Source organism: Channa argus, chromosome 19 (assembly GCF_033026475.1).
Source record: "Channa argus isolate prfri chromosome 19, Channa argus male v1.0, whole genome shotgun sequence".
In the NCBI taxonomy this organism is placed as follows: domain Eukaryota; kingdom Metazoa; phylum Chordata; class Actinopteri; order Anabantiformes; family Channidae; genus Channa; species Channa argus.
Genome location: NC_090215.1, coordinates 7474507 through 7494954, shown reverse-complemented (window position 1 = coordinate 7494954; position 20448 = coordinate 7474507). Strand labels below are relative to the sequence as shown.

Genomic DNA, 20448 nt, shown 5'->3' with positions numbered 1-20448 from the left:
CTTGTGTGCTAATTAAAAACTGTAACCTGTCCATGGTTTGAATATAACAAATGCCTGGAAATACAGTACAGCTTTTTTTTTAATCCCCATATAAAACTAGAATAGTTCCTTAGTGTTAAGAGTCATACTGCAGTGCTACAGAAATGTCCATCCATTAATCCATGCCAACTCTGACCTCCATTGTCCTCAGAACCAACCGTCCTGACTTGAGAGCAGCTTCACAAACCTCCATAGACTGACTCGGTTGGAAGTTCTACAGACTAGAATAGGTTTTTTTAAGCGCTAGTTAGAATATCTGCTTATGGATTTTTCATGGCTTAATATGCATTTCTGGATATGAGGGTTGAAGCTGGTTATCAACAAAGATTTAATCAACAATCAACAACAAAGATTGGATAACATTCACAAAAGCTGTGCAGATACAGAGGGCTTCTTCTAAGAAGAGGTCATTTAATATGGGAGCCTTAGTTTAAGGCCTTCATCTATCACAGACAGAATCAGAAAGTAATGGCAACATGACTTACCCTCTGTTGACTTTCATTTGTTTTATTTCAGGTTTTTGTTTTTTGTTTTTAAGGCAAAGCTTTGGCCGAAAAGTGATCTTTCCCCAGAAATACATCATTATGCAAAATGAATATCGGTCAGCTTTGTGAAACTAAAGATGAGTCGGTGAACCATCCGAGTTTTTCTACTCCATCCTTTCTGAGTGGATGTTGCTCTTGTTTTGTTACCGATTCATCTCAATTCATCTCACACCTTTCCAAGGACACAATGAGTCCCAGGCTAACTAAAGCCCATTGATTTTCATGAGGTGATTTATAGGTGGCATGTGTGTTAGGGCAAGCTTTATTGTGTGAGGGAGGGGGGGGCTGCACAGTGCCACTTTAATGAGGGTGGTGACACAGGGCAGAGAAGCAAGCACCCTCCCACCACAGTCTACAATAAACAACTGCTGCTTTACATAATATACATAGAGCCTGCATTTAAACATTTAATTCAGTATTTAGCTTTCACACATACTTTTTTCCAAAGTATATTTAAACCGTTTTTTATTATTATAAATATGGTTTAAATTATATATATATAAAGTGTAATTTTCTCAGTGTGACAAACTGCTGTTGCAGCCTCCTGTGACTTAATGAACCACAGTGGGAGCAGTGCAGAGATATTCACATGCAAAATTTTATTAGCTCACCCTTTAACTAGAATTTAACTAGCAACTAACTAACTAACTAACTAGCATGACAGAGCACAGCAGATAGTGGTAGAGATGGTGGTGGAGAGCTGGGTGGAGATTGAGCTGATTATCATAGTATGTGACTGTATGTGACTGAAGTCACATACTATGCTACCTAAAGCACCAAAAAGCACCAATAAGCATTTAGTTCTTTGGTGTGATTTGTCCAAAAAACAAATCTTACCACAGTCTAATGATGATGAAGTTGTAATAACTGTGTAATGAGATTAGTACGGTAGGTCCAGGCTGATGCAAAAAGTCAGAAATTGTTTTTTAATAAAATAGAATTATTCTTAAACTATGAAATAACCAATTTAGGCCAACAAATACAAGTCAGATATTTCAAAACTCCTGAACCACAGGAACAGCTGCGAAAACTAATTCTTCTTGATTAGGATTTGTTGAATAGCCACAGGAAAAACCTAATCACACAGATCCCTTCACTCTTAGGACAAAATTGATCCTAAGTGAAGGAGAGAATTGTCATTTAAAAATGATTTCTGTCTCAAGCAAATGAAGGAGTTGTATGGAGCAACAAATGTGGAAGAATGAGCACAAGTGGTCCGAGAAGCACATAAAACATGTAGGGCTGAAGAAAGTTCAGTCCGTGTGTCACTCACTACTGATGCTCCTGATAAAACAGGCTTTATCTGATTGACCTTTGAGAAGCGATATCGCTGTACAATTGAGCATGTGGGGTGACCACAGCCCGTAGGACACCATTCATCTGGGGAAATATGTCACTGTAGATTGAATTTATGTCCAGTAGGCAACTCATCAAGTCCAATGCCGAAGAAAAGTAGTTGCTGGCAGGTTGATTGGTGGCTGAATTAGCATCTTTTTCCGACTCCCTGCTGGCTGATGGAGAAAGGTTCTGACAATGATGAATTATTTTTATGTTTTCTTCTTTTTTGTAGCATTGTCATGACAAACATGAAGAAAATTACTTGAGTTGTTTGAGGATAATTATAAGCTAATTTGATAGGCTCCTGTTGCTCCGCTCTGAGATGTCGAGCTACTTTTCATTTACAATGATCGACCTGAGAGTGCGACAAAATGCTGCTCCAGCCATTCAGATATATTATTGAGTGGTCAACAAAACCCAAACTCATTATTTTTTAGTTTTATTTTTATTTGTCCTACATTTTAAGTTTTTCTGTGTCTAGACTTTATGTCCCCCACCCGTCTTGAGAATCGATGGACAAAGTAGATTTGATTACAGCACTGTAATGAATTGCCTGTAGAAGGTACAGTAATTACCTGGGAAAAAAGTTGTCAATGAAGTATTGTAAAATTTGCTTAACTTAATTACTGTAAAAAGAATTACAGTACAGAACTGGATATAAAGGGTTCTGTTGTCTTTAAATTACAGCAATGTATTGTTTTCTGACAGAAAAACAATAATTAATTGTAGTGTAGTTTACAACTTTATCTTCTATGCTATTAAAATAACAATAACTATTAATAGCCTAAAAATTTGTAAATAGCTATTAATAGTTCACAAAACAATATGTTGTCGTAAATTGTTTTTACAGGTAATTTTTGCCTTTTACATTAGCAGCTTATACAATAAATATTCCAAATGTTGTAAATGACACCTTAATCCAAAAGTAATCTCAAATTGACATTGCATTAGTTTCTCTTCACCTGTTACATAAAACCGGGATCATAACTCTAAACAATTAAAAGTCATAGCTTTAAGAACCTAAGATGAAAGAGTCCTCATCTTTTGTACAGTATGTGGCTTATGCTCAAAGCTCATTCACATCCACATTCACTTGTCTGAAGAGAAAAGAGGCACAAACATCAACTGTTGTTTTTTTTATTATACTGTACACTTTCCCACTTCCAATGATTCCAATGATTCCAATGAAACATCTGAAAATCACAAAATTTCACAAACAGAAAGTTAATGACAAAACTGCTCACAGCTATTCTACATGAGAGCAAAATCCATATGGTTGTACAAGACAAACTAATCACTTCCGCTTCCAAAATGCAAATTGGACTGTCCGAGCTGAAGGAGGAAGCAGCTCTGCAAAACAGTGACTAATACGATGGAAATGTGGGATTCTTAACAATTAAAGGAATAATTTGTATTTCTTGTAACAAGATTGTATGAGTTACTAACCAATAGTGATGTAGTTTTATCAACCTAAACTTACAGCAAGGACAAAAGCAGCATCAAACCATTGCGCCGACATTCCATTTTTAATACTCATTGACTAAAAATATTGTTGTCATGGTTTAAATGGTTCCATGGTTCTTCAGCGGTTGACCTAGTTTGCTGCTGACGTTGATGTGGAGATGTTCAGAATTCTTTAACAAAATTACTTAAAACATGCTCTCAGTCTCCTTAATGTCCAGATGAACATCCATTTGTTTTTTCCCAATGTATACACACAAAAAAGTCAAATATGCATACAATGCACACAACACTTCAAGCTCATCTATCAACAACATGACGTTAAACTTGCTTGCTAAGTGACTTCTGGCCTTCAAAATGCCCTGATTGCTAACTAATCTCACTCATGTTGTGCAAGCTCAACTGGAAGAACGCTTAAATCTGAGTATAAATGAGACCTCAAGTGATGTATACAGGTGTTAGGGAAGAAGATGGACCAAAAAGAACACAGAGGAGGAGTCAAGAGTAAAAGGAGGCCTAGCAGGCCATGGAGGCCATTAAGGAAGAGAGGGAGGAGACAAAGAAGGGCAAAGTCGAGCGTTGAAAGAAGAGGAAAGAGTAAGTAACTGCTTGAGTGGTTTTTCTGTGTATCCTGTAATGTGCGTTTGTACGTTTCACAATTTCTTTTGTCAGTTCAGCTGAACACTTTGTTTTGTTATCTTTTGTATAAGTGTCCTGATTTTATTTATTTTTTATTTTTATTTTTTTTACATGGGTGAAATTATGGAGTTTTGCTACATACTATATAAAATAAGTAACATTTGTGTTGCATATACATATAGTACTGTAAATACTATTTTGGGACATGAGTTTCTTTTTGCAAGAGATTACTTGGTTTTTTTTTGTTGATAAATTAAGCTAGAGTTTCTAGAAATGTGTTTAAATGTTTGGGAAAAACCGTAGGATGTTAAAATACAGCTTATATATACCATCCACCTTCGTCTGCAGAGTAAAAAGGTCAGAGGTCAGATCTTTTGACATCTAAGGTCTGACTGCAGACAGATGATAGCTGGTTTAATTTCCCTGAGTGCTAAGCTCCTGATCGTCCTTCTCCTATCACAACAGCGTGATGGACTTCAGGTCACATTCAGCTGGAACAAAGGCTCCACCTGCACATTTGACCTACTGTTTAATCCATTAGAATAAACTAATCTCAACCATTTTCAACCTCAGTTTATAGTAGTTTAGATTTTTAGTTCGACCCTAACATTTAAAGTTTTGATTTGCAGCTGAATTAGAAGCAGCAGTGCATAATGTCCACGCCAGTCGGCACATTATGATTAATCATAATTACTGCTAGTGCAAAATCAATATTTGAGAAATACAACAATATTATTAATACTTATATTTTATTTATCTGGAAGAGTTTATCTAGAAATCCTGGGCAGTGTATTCCTGAGGTGTTTGGTAAAACTGACATTCAGTCCACAGTTTAATTTGGGCAATATGAAAGATCTACCATGCTAAAACAACACTAACCAGCCCTGCAGCACACATAGACACCATTGCTGCAGACTGTCAGATAGGCTGTGATCAGTAGTGAAAGGAGAACTTAAAAACTTAAAGAATAGGTTCACAAGTTATCAAGTGATTTTAAAAACAGCATCATGTTCAGTCTGTCGTATCTTTTAAAAGAGCCTTTTTAGTGGAACCTTCAAAGAAGTAATGTGGGAAACTAATCACAGCCCCAGTTTAGTGCAAAACTGTTTTCAAAGGTTTACATGAACGTTTGAATTTCCCATCAACATTGTGAGTTTCGTGGTTTTTGCACAAAATTCACCCTTCTTGATGTTTCCCTACACACTGTTTCTCTGCTGAAGGGATGAAAAAAAAGGGATTTTGGGTGCTAAAAATTAGTTATCCACCTAATTTATCTCACATTGTTGAAGCTTCTTATTAACAAAGCTTTAGATAAATGAACAGGATTTTGCACAAAGTGAGGTCTGTTTTGCGTAAGTGCATTAGGAAGGAAATTTTCAAGGCCTTTGTGAAGAGGTGGAATTATTCCAGCAAGCAAAACCAGTTTTTCAGCGTTCATATGAGGTCAAACTTGTGAATCCATTTTGTCAAAACACTACACACAGTTCACACAGCCACACACACAAGTGGCACAACACCTCGGGCCATTTGCAAAATGAAACACTGAAACAAAAGTGTACAAAGATATTTAAAGATCTGAACCACTTATCGCTGAGCTCAATTTAAAACACTTTTACCAACCCTAATACAGTAAGCATCATTTCTTTACCCAACTAGATTTGATCATTACACTCCGTTCACACGACAGGCTGCCCAAACTGCAGGCCTCCTCTATGGCTTGAATGAGGGGTATCCTTAAACCAGGAAAGGCACAGGAAAACTCAACTGCCTAAACATAGGGCTTATATCTGATTAGTGCGTTTACAATAAAGCACTCAAGTGTCTGCACACCTTACAGCCGCTTCTGATTGATCGTTTCATAGGTGTTTAAAATGCAGTGACTCGAAACAGCAAACTAAGGGGGAGTGTGTTTGGTGATTTGAAAAACAGTGTGTGCAATGTCACAATGTGTGAGGCTGAAAAATGTGATAGTTGTGCAGATCTGGGCTGAGGGAGTTTTGCTGCTTGAGTGTCAAGTTTCACTAACTGTGTTATTTTTAACTTTTAACTAGTGTGTAAGCAATTGTACAAACCTGTAAATGGAAGAGCCAAAACAACGAGGTAAAAAAACTCAAGAAGATTCGACATTTTAAATAATCTAATAATGCAAGTGCAGAATTATTATAAACAACTTAACCCAATAAATGTAGTTGGCTCATAGTGACTGTAATATTATCATAATAATCATATTTTTAAGCGGGTCCAGGTGCAGATAGTTGTTACTAGGTCTATGTAATACTGCTTAATGCACTAACTCCCAATCTAGTTAATGGGTCCCTTTAAAGGCTCAAATAAAAAAAAAAAATGATGCACATGTTTCTTCTTTCCAGAAATGTTTCTTAATTCTTCATTTTTCTGAGATATTGGATACTTATACTTATCTCCTTGGGTCTCAAAGCTCAATTAAAATGAAAATAATCATGTCAACCATAACTCATCTGGAACCTGTGATGAGAAGCTCTCTTGAGATGTGTAGCCTCAAACAACAGATTAGAAGATGAAGAGATGTGAGCGCACACTTCAGATAGACAGAGGTTTATTTAATCTTTATTGTAATATATGTGTTTTTTTTTCTTCTCCTTCTTCTTTAGTTTCAGGTTTATGAACGCCATAGTGAATAAACATGACCTGAAACATGGGTTCAGAAAAATCTTACGGAGGGAAATAAAAGCGATTTATCTTTGTTGGCCAACAAACAACCTACGAGTAGCCAAAGTGTATCTGGATTCAGATTGCATATGAAGTGTCTCTCCGCATCTGGATAACCTGCGCTGTTTCCATTGGAGGACAGAGCATCTGGGTCCTCTCTCGCTCTCTCTCTCTATGTCTCTCTCTCACCCTCTCTCTCTCTCTCTCTCTCATCCTCTATCTCCCTCGCTCCTTTGCTCCCTGGCTCTTGACTCTTTGAGCGCTCTCTTCCAGGCAGACTGGTCCCGATCCACCCTAAGAGTTCAGCTGCCGTGTAAACACTTTGGGTTTGGGACCTGTGGATCAAAGAGGAGCCAGACCCCATGTGTGGATTACAGTGCGTCTCAAATATGCTGAATCCAGAGTTTTTGAACAACAACGAGCAGTAAAAGGCTGAACTTTCACAGAGAGTTAAGGAAGCAGCGCATCAGCAGGAAAAAAGTGTTTGGAGAGGAGAGAGACGAAGACGCTGAGGGGAGGGGGGCTCTTTAAAAAAAAGTTAATTAACATTAACAACAAAGTGTAGCTCTGCTACATTTTTTTTCTTTCAAGGTTACCTCTCCAGCCAGCAAGATTTCACCCAAAAGCAGACAACAGGATCATCCTGCGCTGACGCGGCTGGTCGGCAGGAAGCGGCTGGTGGCGGCAGGGGTCCTGGGGGTCGTTATGGTTCTGGTTTTGGTCATCCTTATCCCGGTTCTGGTCAACTCAGCTGGGACAGCGGCGCACTACGAGATGCTCGGTACCTGTAGGATGGTGTGCGACCCGTACGGGACCAAATCTCCGACCAGCACCGCCACAGCGGACACGGTCCGAGACAACAGCCTCGTGCAGTCTTTACCCACGTTCATCCAAGGTCCGAAGGGGGAACCAGGTCGGCCGGGCAAGACAGGTCCGAGAGGACCTCCCGGTGAGCCTGGACCTCCCGGTCCAATGGGGCCGCCTGGAGAGAAAGGTGAACCGGGCAGACCTGGTTTACCAGGACCTCCAGGATCCACCGCAGGTGCCGGTGCAATTAGCGCGGCCACCTACAGCACCATACCCAAGATCGCCTTTTACGCAGGGCTGAAAAAGCAACACGAGGGCTACGAGGTGCTCAAATTCGACGACGTGGTGACCAACTTGGGAAACCACTACGATCCAACCACCGGGAAGTTCACGTGCTCCATCCCCGGGATATATTTCTTCATTTACCACGTCCTGATGCGCGGTGGGGACGGCACTAGCATGTGGGCTGATCTGTGCAAAAACAACCAGGTAACAAGCTGTGAGCAGTTAGCCACTCATTCATGCAGTCTACATGTCACCACAACATTAATACCACCTGCTAGAACAGGGGTCAGCATGGCACGCTGACATGTCTGCAGCTATCTGCAGCCCCTGCACAACAAGTGGTGATGCACCGAGGGCTTTGACTCCTGCTCATTAGGGCCAGCATTACTTTGTCTTATTAATTAGACAAATCCTTATGTATCACTGTTATGTACGTTTGATACAATAAGCAGAAGCAGGATACAAAGCCTGGTAAGGGGCTTTAGGCTGATTTCCTCTATCAGCGATAGAGTCTTAAACTTTAGACTATAAAAGTGAGTTGAAAGTTTTCCTGAACTATGGGCAGAATTGCACAGGACAACAATGCTGCAGAGCCCAGTTGGCTTTAGGGCCTCTGATATATGATCTTCATTTAATCTGGTTTCGCCAGAGCTATTTTCAAATTTTCATTAAATCAGAACAAGACCAACAATTCTTCTGTGATCTCAAGAGGTTAAAATGTAAGTTTTTCCATGTTTTCTTCATAGAGTAATCACAGTGAACATATTTTAAGAAAAGTAATACCGCATTGTAAAAATATTCAAGTAAGCCCAGCATCATTGTACTTAAATGGGTAAAAACGTATCCTAAATAACAGCTTAATTCAGAACAGTAGCTACATCATTTATGCCTTTAATGCATTATGTGAAGAATATTGTAGCTGGTCTGACTATAATATAACCACCTCACATTATCTACAGTTTAACATTTTATTTTATGATTGTATTTGTGTAGGAAAATACCTACAGAAAAATGATTTGTGCGGAAATATGAATGTCATTAAGTGACTTTGTGGTCGAACCTAAATGTTGCTGTAGGATTCTCCTAAACTTCCCATCTGGTGGCATTTTAAGAGACTCCCAGTTTCATTCCAGTGTAATTCTTCAGTTTTTGAAATATTACCTGGATGTCTGAAAACGACATTATGTAAAACTTATTTAAAGGCAATTAAAGAAAATGCTTCATCAGCTTTTGTGATACTTCTACCACAATATTTCTGGGAGGTTTTCAAAATATTGCTGTATCCACAGATTTTTTCCTGTATGACATACGAGACAGACATCAAATACCAAGTGGAAAACTTTTGTTTCACTAGAAACAGAAAAAAAAAAGCAGCGTACCTCAAAAAGAACAATACTCACAACCCTACTTATAATCCCAATAATGATCTACATAAATAATCAAAGGTAAAAAGATAACACTGGATAACCAGAGGCCATTTGCTGCCTCCTGTCTCCTCAGTGTTTGTTCCATCACAGTGTCGTGCTCTATGTGTGTCTCTGTAGTGATCAGTCTGTCAGCAGCAGATCTAATCCGTGGGGCAAAGCTGTGTAGCAGCATCGCTCCACAAAGCACATCCCCACTGCCTGTCAGCCTGCTACTGCAGACCGCACCGAACACAGCAAACATCTCTGGGATTAACTGAGCAGAGCGGCACACTGTGACGAATCAGATGCTGAAAGACATGTTTCAATTAGGATTGGTGCTGCTGAGACTTTTAAAGATGTTGAGAAAGGAAAAGACACAGCTGTATGTAAATGACCAACCCATGATTTATGACCCATCTGCTTGTAAAATGTGGCTTCACTTGGTTGAAATAAGTCATCTTTGTTTTATCAAGTAGTTTTGTGTGTTCTTCATCAAAAGCAAATTATGGTTTCAATTATTTTCTAAAAATCATTCTCATTTTACAAATTTCTAAAGCAGTGATCAGAAACATTCTGTGTTGTGTCAAGCTTCAGACAGATTTATGTAGACCCACTGGCCTATTGTGCACATTTTATAAAATAGAAATCATAACACCCCAAAATAACGAGAGGGAGATTTGGTGAATATCGACATTTCAGTCACTTTATACTGTGTGTGTGTTGCGAGTGATAGATAGAGTGATTATTTTATGTGAAGATTTCTTAAGATAATTTAGTTAGTGTAGAAGTATAATAATAACGCGGTACAGTGAAGGACCGGACCCACTCTGACTAGATGGTTGTGGATTCTTGAGTCTCCCCAAGCTTAGGTGTCTTGCCCTAGGACACTTTGGCATATGGAGAGGAGGCACCGAGGTTTGAACTGCTAAACCTGTGATTAGTAAAAAAAAAAACCTTCTATCTCCTGAACCATAGCTGCCCTAATTGGTGACTAAATTTCCCATGTGGGGTGTGTGTGTGTGGGTGGGTGCTAATGATTTTCTCATTGTGTGGACCTTGATATGGCTACAAAAGTAATGACTAACCCACCACTATACTATACAATACAATATATATATATTTTTTTAAAAAAAACTGACGTACTAACTTCAACTGCGTCATATTAACTAACAACAGTCTGGACGTGTTGGTGCTTCAGTGGAGAAAAGAGAGGAGAGAATATGATATAGAGTGTAACAATATTACTCATATCCCTTTATGTTTCCCTTATGGTGAGTGTCTTTAATACCTCTAATATCATTTCTGCGCTAAGAAGCAAATGTTATCAATATGATTCCTTCTCCTATGGCTGTTCTTACCTTTTTTGATGATCCATCTTAATTTTCCATCATGCATTACAATTCCATATACAATTTACCGTATTTTTGACCCACACAAAATGAGTAAATCTACACACTCCAGCTAAATATTGCAACGCTGACAAAATATAAAATGCTTGTTTCCATTTGTTTTTTCTATAATGTTCATAGTGAGAAGACATCAGCATGACGAAGCTGCATTACCAGTAGCCATCACCAACCAATCAGCCACAACATGAATACCACCTGGTAGCTTTCATGTTGTGATGGACAGGTGTCCACATGGGCACTCTTGGTCACTTGGACCCTACTCACTCATGCAACCCAGTCAGCCGTTTGTTGAAATAGTGCTGCAGGGTTGATAGGGTTAGTGAATGAGTCACAGTCTGCCTTAATAATCTGTAAAGTCATGTCACATGACAACAGTTGTTTCACACTGAGCTAGAACGTCTGTCTCATGTGTGATAATCCAATGTTTAATGACTTATCGTCCACCCCAACCTAGCGCCTGACAAAGTCTAGTACATGGTAGTCAAATATACACTACGGCTGCTAGATGTTGCCAAGTGGTGGTTTTGGGTGGCTGATACCAACTATCCATTCTGTCATATTTCACAGTAGCACAGTCTCCTCTGACTAGTCTGCAGATACACAGCTCCATACGCAGCAAGCACCTGTTGTTCATGGTTATCGTTGCCCTCCACGCCTAATTAACCATGCTGACCCCTGTCCACCACAAGATTAAAACAACCAGAATGGGTTCATGTTGTGGCTGATAACTATTTGACAGCGAGCATCACCTCCAAAATTCTAATCGGACAAAACAAAATGAATACACCGTTAATGTAAATACTAAATACACATTCTGAATTTTTATTTAGAACTCTAATGATTTATTTCAGCTTTAAATGTGGTCAGTTCTCCTTGTGCAGAAAGTTCTGTAACAGGTATCTACTGGCACCTTGGGTGGCCAATCAGATTTTGCAAATCTGTGCAAATAGTAGACAATGAATAGGTTTGCATCATCAGTCCACTCTGCTCTTCCCCGTCTCCCACCTCTGCCTGCTCTGCTCTCCACCACTCGCTGCCCAGTCTTTCAGGTATCAGTCATGACATAAACGACACATGTAATATGATTCATGCAAGCGTTAAATATTAATGCTATAACAAATGTCAGTCAAGCAGAGGGCAAACCTTGCTAAAAAACCCTAGACTGTTTAATGAGTATGGGCTTCATCTCCTTGTATATTTGATCATTAGTGTGTGAAAGAGTACAAACAGCAGAATTATCTAAATGTGTTACACACACTGGACATCAGAGGGCTTTAACTGTGGAAACTTTGTGATATCAGAATATTATTTACAATTGCAAAATAAAGTGCTGCTGAGCCATTGTAAACTCACTGATATGTACACTCACGTCATGATGCTTTTGTGAGGTGAACACATTTCTTTCCCAAACACACGTCGGCATCTCTCTGATCTGCTCAGTCATTCTACTGCTCATACAGGGTATGAGATTAGCTCCACTGGATGGTCTCTTGCTGTAATTATTTCCAATATTGCGACTCCGATTCAGGTTAAGCTTTTGGGAGTCCTGCCTGTCAGCTACAGTTTTCCAGGATACAATGGTGAGTTGTGACAACAGTTATAAATTACTCACCTGACCTGGATAAAAATACAGTATATCAGAGACTGGTCTATTTATATGTACCTTCAGTGCAGGTTTTAATGGCAGTTAAAACAATATTATTCCCACAAAGACTAAATGTAAAGTGTCATACAGGGCAGCTGACACTAAGCTGAGTAGGTTTTCTAATCAGAGATGTAGGTGGAAGTGTGTACTCCGTGATACTGTCCAGAGACCTCTGGAGCATGTCATACTGACCTATCACCCAATTTCCTGTCTTTCTGTCAGTGCCAGACAGTGATGTGTGATTGTAAGTGAACACATTTTTCTGATTTTCACAATCTCCACAAAACAACTTTTTATTATCAGAATTTGACCCATTTAGTTGCAGTATGACTTGGAAAGTCACGAAAAGCTACAGGTTGTTTTTATGTGTGTAAAGACAGCAAGCAGTAAGATTCAGCTTACGGCAGCACCATCGGTGAACGGGTAATCCCAGGTCTGAACGTGTCTGATTGATTTTCAAGTTACTATGATATAGGTAACTGCTCTAGTGCCTGTTAATATACTGCTTATATTCTACTAATTTGTTTAGCTCATTGTGTTTGAGGAGAAACTTTGTTGCAAGGTGAGATGCCATGAACCATCTTGAGGTCTGAGAGGGACCAAACATCAGAGAGATACAGACAAAATAGACAGTATTGTATTTCTTAAACTATATATTAACAAGTGTAAATTCCACTGGGAGAGATAATAACAGTTTATAATGTATTTCAGTAATCAGCTCATTGCATTTGCACATAGTAGCAAAAGATGTGTATAAAGTTGATTCAGTATTCGTAAGCTGCAGCCAAGATCTAAGCGATGTTTTACGTAACACATAACCTTATGAAATGAATGAAACAATGAACTTTATAGCTTGTATGATGTCCTATAGAGAAAAATATTTGTCAACTGCAGCTACATTTTCTTTTCAAACGTCCACAGATATAACTTTAGTCATGGTCATTGACACAGTTGTTCCATGACAAGAAAGTCTATTTAGCACTTCTGGTATGATACTAAAAACGCAAAACAAGGTAAATGTTAATAGGGAGCAAACACACTGTCTCTGAAATACCCCTACAGATTTTTGACACTGTGATTTAGGATGTGCAGCACAGCCACCTGTTGTTGGTGGTAGTAGTGGTGTGTGTGTGTGTGTGTGTGTGTGTGTATGTGTGTGAGAGTTAATTGGAGCAGAGGATATCTTTGCTCTTTTTTCCTCTGCCCCTCTTTTCATGTGTCCTCCTGGTTACATTTTGCATAGGCAATATGAGCGAGGAAGGGTTCAAATTAGATTCTGTTTGTTAGAAAAAGATGCTGAAATGCAGGCGAACAGACAACATTATTAGTAAAGGGATTTATGTAAGTTGGATGCTCTCAAATAGTTGACATAACCGTTCTTTGTAGTTTACACAGACTAAAATGAATATTACACCTGAATAAACTGGGCACAGTATCCATTTCATTTATTAAAATACTTCAATATCAGTGTTTTCCAGGTTTGGTAAAAAACAAGCTACATTTCATCACAAACGTGAACCAGATACAACTTGGCATTAAAAAGAGCTATAGTGCAGTGTATATAGTATGATAGATGGGGGTGTGTGGGGTTGGGGAGGTGTAGTCTGTAGGTGGGTTTAAAAGAAAGTGGCTTTCAGCCTCGGGTGCAAGATGTGCACTGGCTGTTCTGTCCTGACTTCAGTGAAGAGTTCACTCCATCACAGTGAGGGCACAACAGAGAACAACTGTGATTGACATGAGCAGCAGGGTGCTTGGAGTGACAGAGACGCCCAAACACACTTAGAGATGCAAACACAGGAGCTACATGTGAAGCATGCACGATATGTCCCCTCCTATGTTTTTCTGTTTGGGGTTTTCTTTGACATAATCTTCTCTGAGTTGTCTTTGGTATAAAGTTTGTTCAGTGCTCTGACCTTTGAAACTGCAGCCATGGGAGCTCGGAGCTGTCACAGCAGCACAGTGTTTCCACACAGCAGCAGCTCCTCTCTGAAATAAGGTGGGGACGGCCATTTTAAAACCTGTGGGTAGTTTAAATCCAGAGGTGACAGATGTACGCACACTAAATACTTAAGTACAAGTACAAGCTGAAAAAAGTATTACACTTCAAATACAAGTAAAAAATCCTTTCTATAAGTACTAATTACATACTTTAAAACTTACTTCAGGTTCAACCTAACGGTGATGGTGCTGTTAAGAACATAACCATGCAACTTTGGTCCAGCTTTGTTCTGCATAAAGCGAATAAATAAGATTTCTGTGGTGATCTTTAATGTTTGGGGCTTGTTATGTTTATTTTATGTACAAGTTCAAGGAGAGAACCACTGCAAAAACCTAGGTTCTGGGAATTGTCTTTAAAAAAACATTCACCATTAACTTCATTCTTCTATTCAGGATGTTCCCTTCAGTTATTAGAAATAAAAAAGGTACAGCAGTGAAATTAAACCTTGTAAAAGCAGGAAATATTTATTGTGAACTAATTTCACATTCGTGCTGCAAACTGCAAACTTTCAAAGGTGACAAATATGTCAAATTTCTTTTCTACTAATTAATAAAATCAGAAACGGTGAATATCAAATCTATTGTAGGTATTGTCGGGGGGAAGTTCATAAAAATACATAATTTAAAGATTTGATTTTGTTTCAATAATGTGTAACTAAAACTGTCAAATAAACATAGTAGTATTTAGACACCAACAATTTTGCCAGGACATTGGGGTGGTCACTGGAACTCTCTCCCTGACAACATTCATAACGCAGAATTAAATCACGACTTACTGTAAACCTCATCTATTTAAAATGGCTTTTTCTTTGTCATTTCTGACTGTAATGTTTTACCTAATTAGCCTAGTTTGTTTTACTATTTATTGTTTGGTTTTGTTTGTTGCATCTTATGTACAGTGACCTTAGGTATTCTTTTTATTATTACTATTATTAAATGGCTCGACAAGGCAGATGAGTTTCTCTCAGGAGAACAGAGTTTGAAGCTATTTTAATTAATGGCCCTGTTACTTGCAAGAGAGGTTATGGACTTAAGGCCTACATCAGTGTTTAAGTTGAAGGACTGGTAGGAATCCAGCTGACATCTTAATTTTTCCATGACAGATGTCTTCCCCACCATTCTTGATCAGTGAAGCTTCGGTATTGTTGATTTTGCTAGTTATAGTTTTTGTCTGTGTGTGTTTGTGTGTGTGTGTGTACACAGTCTTGCATATCTGTTGAAGGAAAGAATTTATAACTTGTCCTATAGTGTCCATTTTTAAGACCAGAGCATGAAGACCTTGCATTAAGGGTTGTGGGGGTGCTTGTCAGCTGTCACATGGTGAGAGGTGGAGTATTCTGGACAGATGGCAAGTCCATTACAGGGCTACAGAGACATCCAACCATCATTAAAAAATTCACTAACCTTTTGTACTCAAGAAGTACACAAACATTTATTTGGCATACTTTGAGACATTTGCTGACTCCGTCTGATGTTGTCTTTGCCCTTTGAGCTCAACCAAGCCATGTATGCTTTTTGTGTTTTTTAATTTGTTTAATGTATATAACTATTGTATCCCTGTGTGTATTCTTGTAGGTACGTGCCAGCGCCATAGCTCAGGATGCCGACCAGAACTATGACTATGCCAGTAACAGCGCTGTGCTTCATCTGGAGCCAGGGGACGAGGTCTACATTAAACTAGACGGAGGCAAAGCTCATGGAGGCAACAACAACAAGTATAGCACTTTCTCTGGATTCATCATCTATGCTGACTAGAAAACAGAACAGTGGTGCCCTCTGCTATTTAAGGCCTCAAGGCCCAGTCCTTCAAAGTCCCTCTGCGAATAAGATGCTTAGACTAAACACTTTTAAACATGTGTGGAAAAATGAATAGAAATCAGCCTTCATAATCTGTCTGTTAATTTATTTTCTACATTCTGCTGTCATCACTGTCCTCAGCAAAAAGGGACTTTGGACAATAACATCAGTGAAATGGCTGAATTGTAACAGTCTGGGATCTAAGCATAGCCTCACTTTATACAATTAACTCCCACTTGAACTGATGTCTTTGTGTTAATGTAGTGCTATCACAAAGTGATAGTGGTGAGGGAAGAGGGAAAAGTGTGTGTGTGTGTGTGTGTGTGTGTGTGTGTGTGTGTGTGTTGTGTGTGTGTGTGACACGCTTCACTCTAAAATCTGATTGGGCGACAGGCTGCCTGTTAGCAAAATCAAAAGTGATCTTGGAACAAACATTTAAATCAATAAATGAAAACTGATTACAAAGTGGAAGTCAAACAAATGCAACAACTAGTGGTAAGTTGTAAAAGTTGTCAAGTCAATTACTGGGAGGTTATTGACTTTGGGATGATTTTGTGCTATACATATTATAATAAACTATATTCATGGTAATAATTAATAAGAACGTCAGCCAGTGTGTGTGTGTGTTCTTTTTGTCTAGTTCACTATGCTGTGAAGATAGTAGCTGCTAATACTTAAAGTGCATTATGGTCTTTTTGCAGCAAAGTAGATTCCCATTATAAATATTGGTTTATTAACATCAAATCATTAACATAAATGTTTTATTTATTTTTTACTGTTTGTTTTAAGATAACATTTTTGAAGCACTTAACTATAAACATGGAAATATTTGTTATATTTTGTTACGTTGCGTTATATTATGTGAAGCTTTTTCAGAAGCAGTGGGTTTGGGAGAGATCAGAAAATATGACTGTAAATGAATTGTGATTGGTAGTTTACAAGAAAACAGCAGATGAAGAAAGTGAGGACAGATGTTGAACTATCGTTAAAAAAACAGGCTTAAAGAGAAAGTCGGGGCCAATAAGTCGACATGATTCTGCAATCATGTCGACTTATTGGCCTTAGAAAAATGTGTCTTCACTTTAATATTTAACTTGCTCTGTCACATCAGTATAAACTCACTCCACTGTCTTAAAGAAACAATCAAAACATGTAGATTTTTTTTTTTTTCAGAAATAGTTGCCTTCCTTCTTCCCATTTTCCCGAATAACACAATTTACGTCAAAGGTCACTTTTCCTCTACTACCACTAGTACTACTACTACACACACCTTGCAGAACTTAGTATAGCAGCGTCAGGTTCGCTTATGTCCATGATAGAGGAAATCATGCAATATTGCACAGTGCAATTCTGACCTGTATTTTTCCCTCAACTTCCTCCAGCATTTCTTTAGTCAGTTTTGAAGGTACATGGGTTAAATATGTAGATGTGTTTTTGGCAGATACAATTGCCTTCAAAATGTTTTCATACCCCTTGAAATTTTCCACATTTTGTCACATTACAACCATAAATGTAAATGTATTTTATCGGGTTTTATGTGATAGACCAACACAAAGTGGTACATCATTGTAAAGTGGAAAGAATTTTCTTTTGTAAATATCTGAAAAGTGTGGTGCATTTGTATTTAGCCTCCTTTACTCTGATACCACTAACTAAAATCCAGTGGAACCAACTGCCTTCAGATTTCACCTAATTAGTAAATGGAGTCCACCTGTGTGCAATCTAATCTCTGTATAAATACAGCTGTTCTGTGAAGCCCTCAGAGGTTTGTCAGAGAACATTAGTGCACAAACAGCATCATGAAGTCTGAGGAACACACCAGACAGCGCAGGGGTAAAGTTGTGGAGAAGTTTAAAGGAGGGTTAAGTTATTAAAAAATATCCCAAGCTTTGAACATCTCACAGAGGACTGTACACTCTATCATCTGAAAATGGAAAATGTGGAGCTCAACTGAAAACCTACCAAAACATGGCCGTCCGACTTAACTGACAGGCTGGAAAAGGAGCATTAATCAAAGAAGGAGCCAAGAAGCCCATGGTAACTGCAGAGATCCACAGCTCAGGTGGGAGAATCTGTCCACAGGACAACTACTAGTCGTGCAATCAACAAATCTGGTGTTTATGGAAGAGTGGCAAGAGGAAAGCCATAAGAAGTCACCAGAAGCCATCTGGGGGACACAGCAAACATGCGGAAGATAATTGAAACTTTTTGGCCTAAATGCAAAACGCTATGTGTGGCTGAAACCTAACACTGCACCTCACCCTGAACACACTTTCCCCACTGTGAAACATGGTGGTGGCAGCATCATGTTGGGTGGATGCTATTCTTCAGCAGGGACAGGGAAGCTGGTCAGAGTTGATGCGCAGATGGATGGAGCCAAATACAGGACAATCTCAGAAGAAAACCTGTTAGTTTGCAAAAGAAAACTTGAAAACTGCTGTTCACAGACGCTCTTCATCCCATCTGACTGAGCTTGAGCTTTTTTCCAAAGAAGAATGGGCAAACGTTTCCCTCTCTAGATGTGCAAATCTGGTAAAGACATACACCAAAAGACCTGCAGCTGTAATTGCAGCAAAAGGTAGTTCTACAAAGTATTGACTCAAGGGGGCTGAATACAGATGCACGCCACATTTTTTAGATATTTATTTGTAAGAAATATTGAAAACCATTTATTGTTTTTCTTCAACTTCAAGGGGTATCAATACTTTCTCAAGGCACTGTACATTGACACTAGAAAGTGGCAGTAGAAAGTCCACTGTATTCTGAGCAGTTAAAGACAATTATGCATCTACTGTAGTAGCCATCTTTGAGTACAAAGAGCTCAAATCCTTGGTTTTATTTGCTTGAAATAAATATTTATACAATTTGATCAAATATTTTCTGTAGAAATATTTTCCTGACATTTAAAATGCCCATAACCTTGATATTTCTATGGCCTAGTGACCCTAAATACTGGTGTAAGATGAGACGATCAGTACTGCATGTTTACAAGCTTAGCAGAAAATAGACACGTGGTAAAGAAGCCTTCTGTTTTCTACTTCTCCAGCTGGTGGTGCCTCAGGTCACCAACTAGCTTGCCTAAAACAATAACTTTAGGTGTACACCATGGACTTAAATTATAAGTAATTAAAACGTTTAAGGCTAACATGGTGCTTATGGTGGCATCACTGCTGTTTTTCAGCTGAGAATCAGGGAAACTGATTAATTGGCTACACATTTGGAAACTACAAACTGAGTAATTACGTTTGATTGTGTATCTGCCTTGGCGCTTTGCATATCCTACCATAACAAAGCCTCCTTCTCCTCCACCAAATTAGGCTTTTTTTGGTCCTGTACTTAATTTTAAGATGGAAATGAGTCAATATGAGTCTCCCTTTAGAAGCATTGGCTTATGTTACGCGTGTTTTTTTTTTTTTTTTTAAAGCATGGATGCAAGTAACACATGGAAGCACTTTTAGTATGGTGTAGCCACTATAAAAGAGCCAGCAAAATAGTCAAAGTCCAGATGAGTCACTTTACTTTGTCTCAGTCTCAAAACTTTTTTTGATGTGTATTTTTGGTCCTTACAGTCACCTTAAGTAGCACTTAAGTTTCGGTGCACATATGTCCTTTTATTGCAACTGACTAATTTGCCAGTATCATGCTACTGTATATAAAATGTGGAGTGCGAAGTATCCCGATGAACTTGTGTAAAGTCTTGCAATGTGAACTGGATGGGCTATGCAGGAGAAGTCGAGAGTAATTTATTAATGTATAGTATAATGTATTATAAAGATGGAAAATGTGGATGGAATCGTGTAAATACTGATATAATCTGTTCTTATTTTTTCTGCCTATTTAATGTACAGAATGCTGAAAGAGCACAAATGAAAATTATTTAAATACCTAATCAGCTCATTAATTCAGTAACCACTGATTGTCTTGACATTATAGCCTTACAGTACCAGTGTGTTGGTGTGAAAGGCATATTTATGGTACAGTATCAGGTGTGTGTGTGTGTGTGATACTATAAAATATTTCACTCTTCTAACAACAGTCACTTGTGTACAGTTACCTAAACAATGTCTTCATTAAATGGACAGAAGTAACAATACATTTATGAACTGTGTTGATTTGTCTCCTGTTTAAAAAATCTTTGAGGACCATGTGTGTTTCAACGAGTTTTCATGTTAATTTCAGAGATTTGCAGTAAGTGTCATGCAGACATGAACTAACCTAAAACACTTTTTTTACTACCAGTACTTGGTTGAAAAAGCGCTTTTTTTTTTTTTGTCCTTTTATTACAAATTGTAAACACTGACTAGCCATCTATAAATCACTGGGACTTTAATTTTATCAATAACACAGAAGGCTATGGCCATACAACACATTTATTACTACAAACAGCAAAA

The 20448-nt window shown here is 38.4% G+C and overlaps 1 protein-coding gene across 1 annotated transcript; it reads left to right on the top strand.

Moving 5' to 3' along the window:
• Positions 1–6832: 6832 nt before the first annotated feature.
• c1ql3a (complement component 1, q subcomponent-like 3a) lies at positions 6833–20052 on the top strand. The gene is made up of 2 exons (XM_067487017.1): positions 6833–8006; positions 15836–20052. Exons 1-2 carry the CDS (start codon positions 7416–7418, stop codon positions 16013–16015), a joined length of 771 nt encoding a protein of 256 aa, XP_067343118.1. The 5' UTR covers positions 6833–7415; the 3' UTR covers positions 16016–20052.
• Positions 20053–20448: the final 396 nt, after the last annotated feature.

Excerpts from the sequence above, each read along its gene's own strand:
- c1ql3a (XM_067487017.1), top strand. The coding sequence starts at position 7,416 with ATGGTTCTGGTTTTGGTCATCCTTATCCCGGTTCTGGTCAACTCAGCT. Across the intron at positions 8,007-15,835 it reads ATCTGTGCAAAAACAACCAG|GTACGTGCCAGCGCCATAGC; the intron begins GTAACAAGCTGT and ends GTATTCTTGTAG.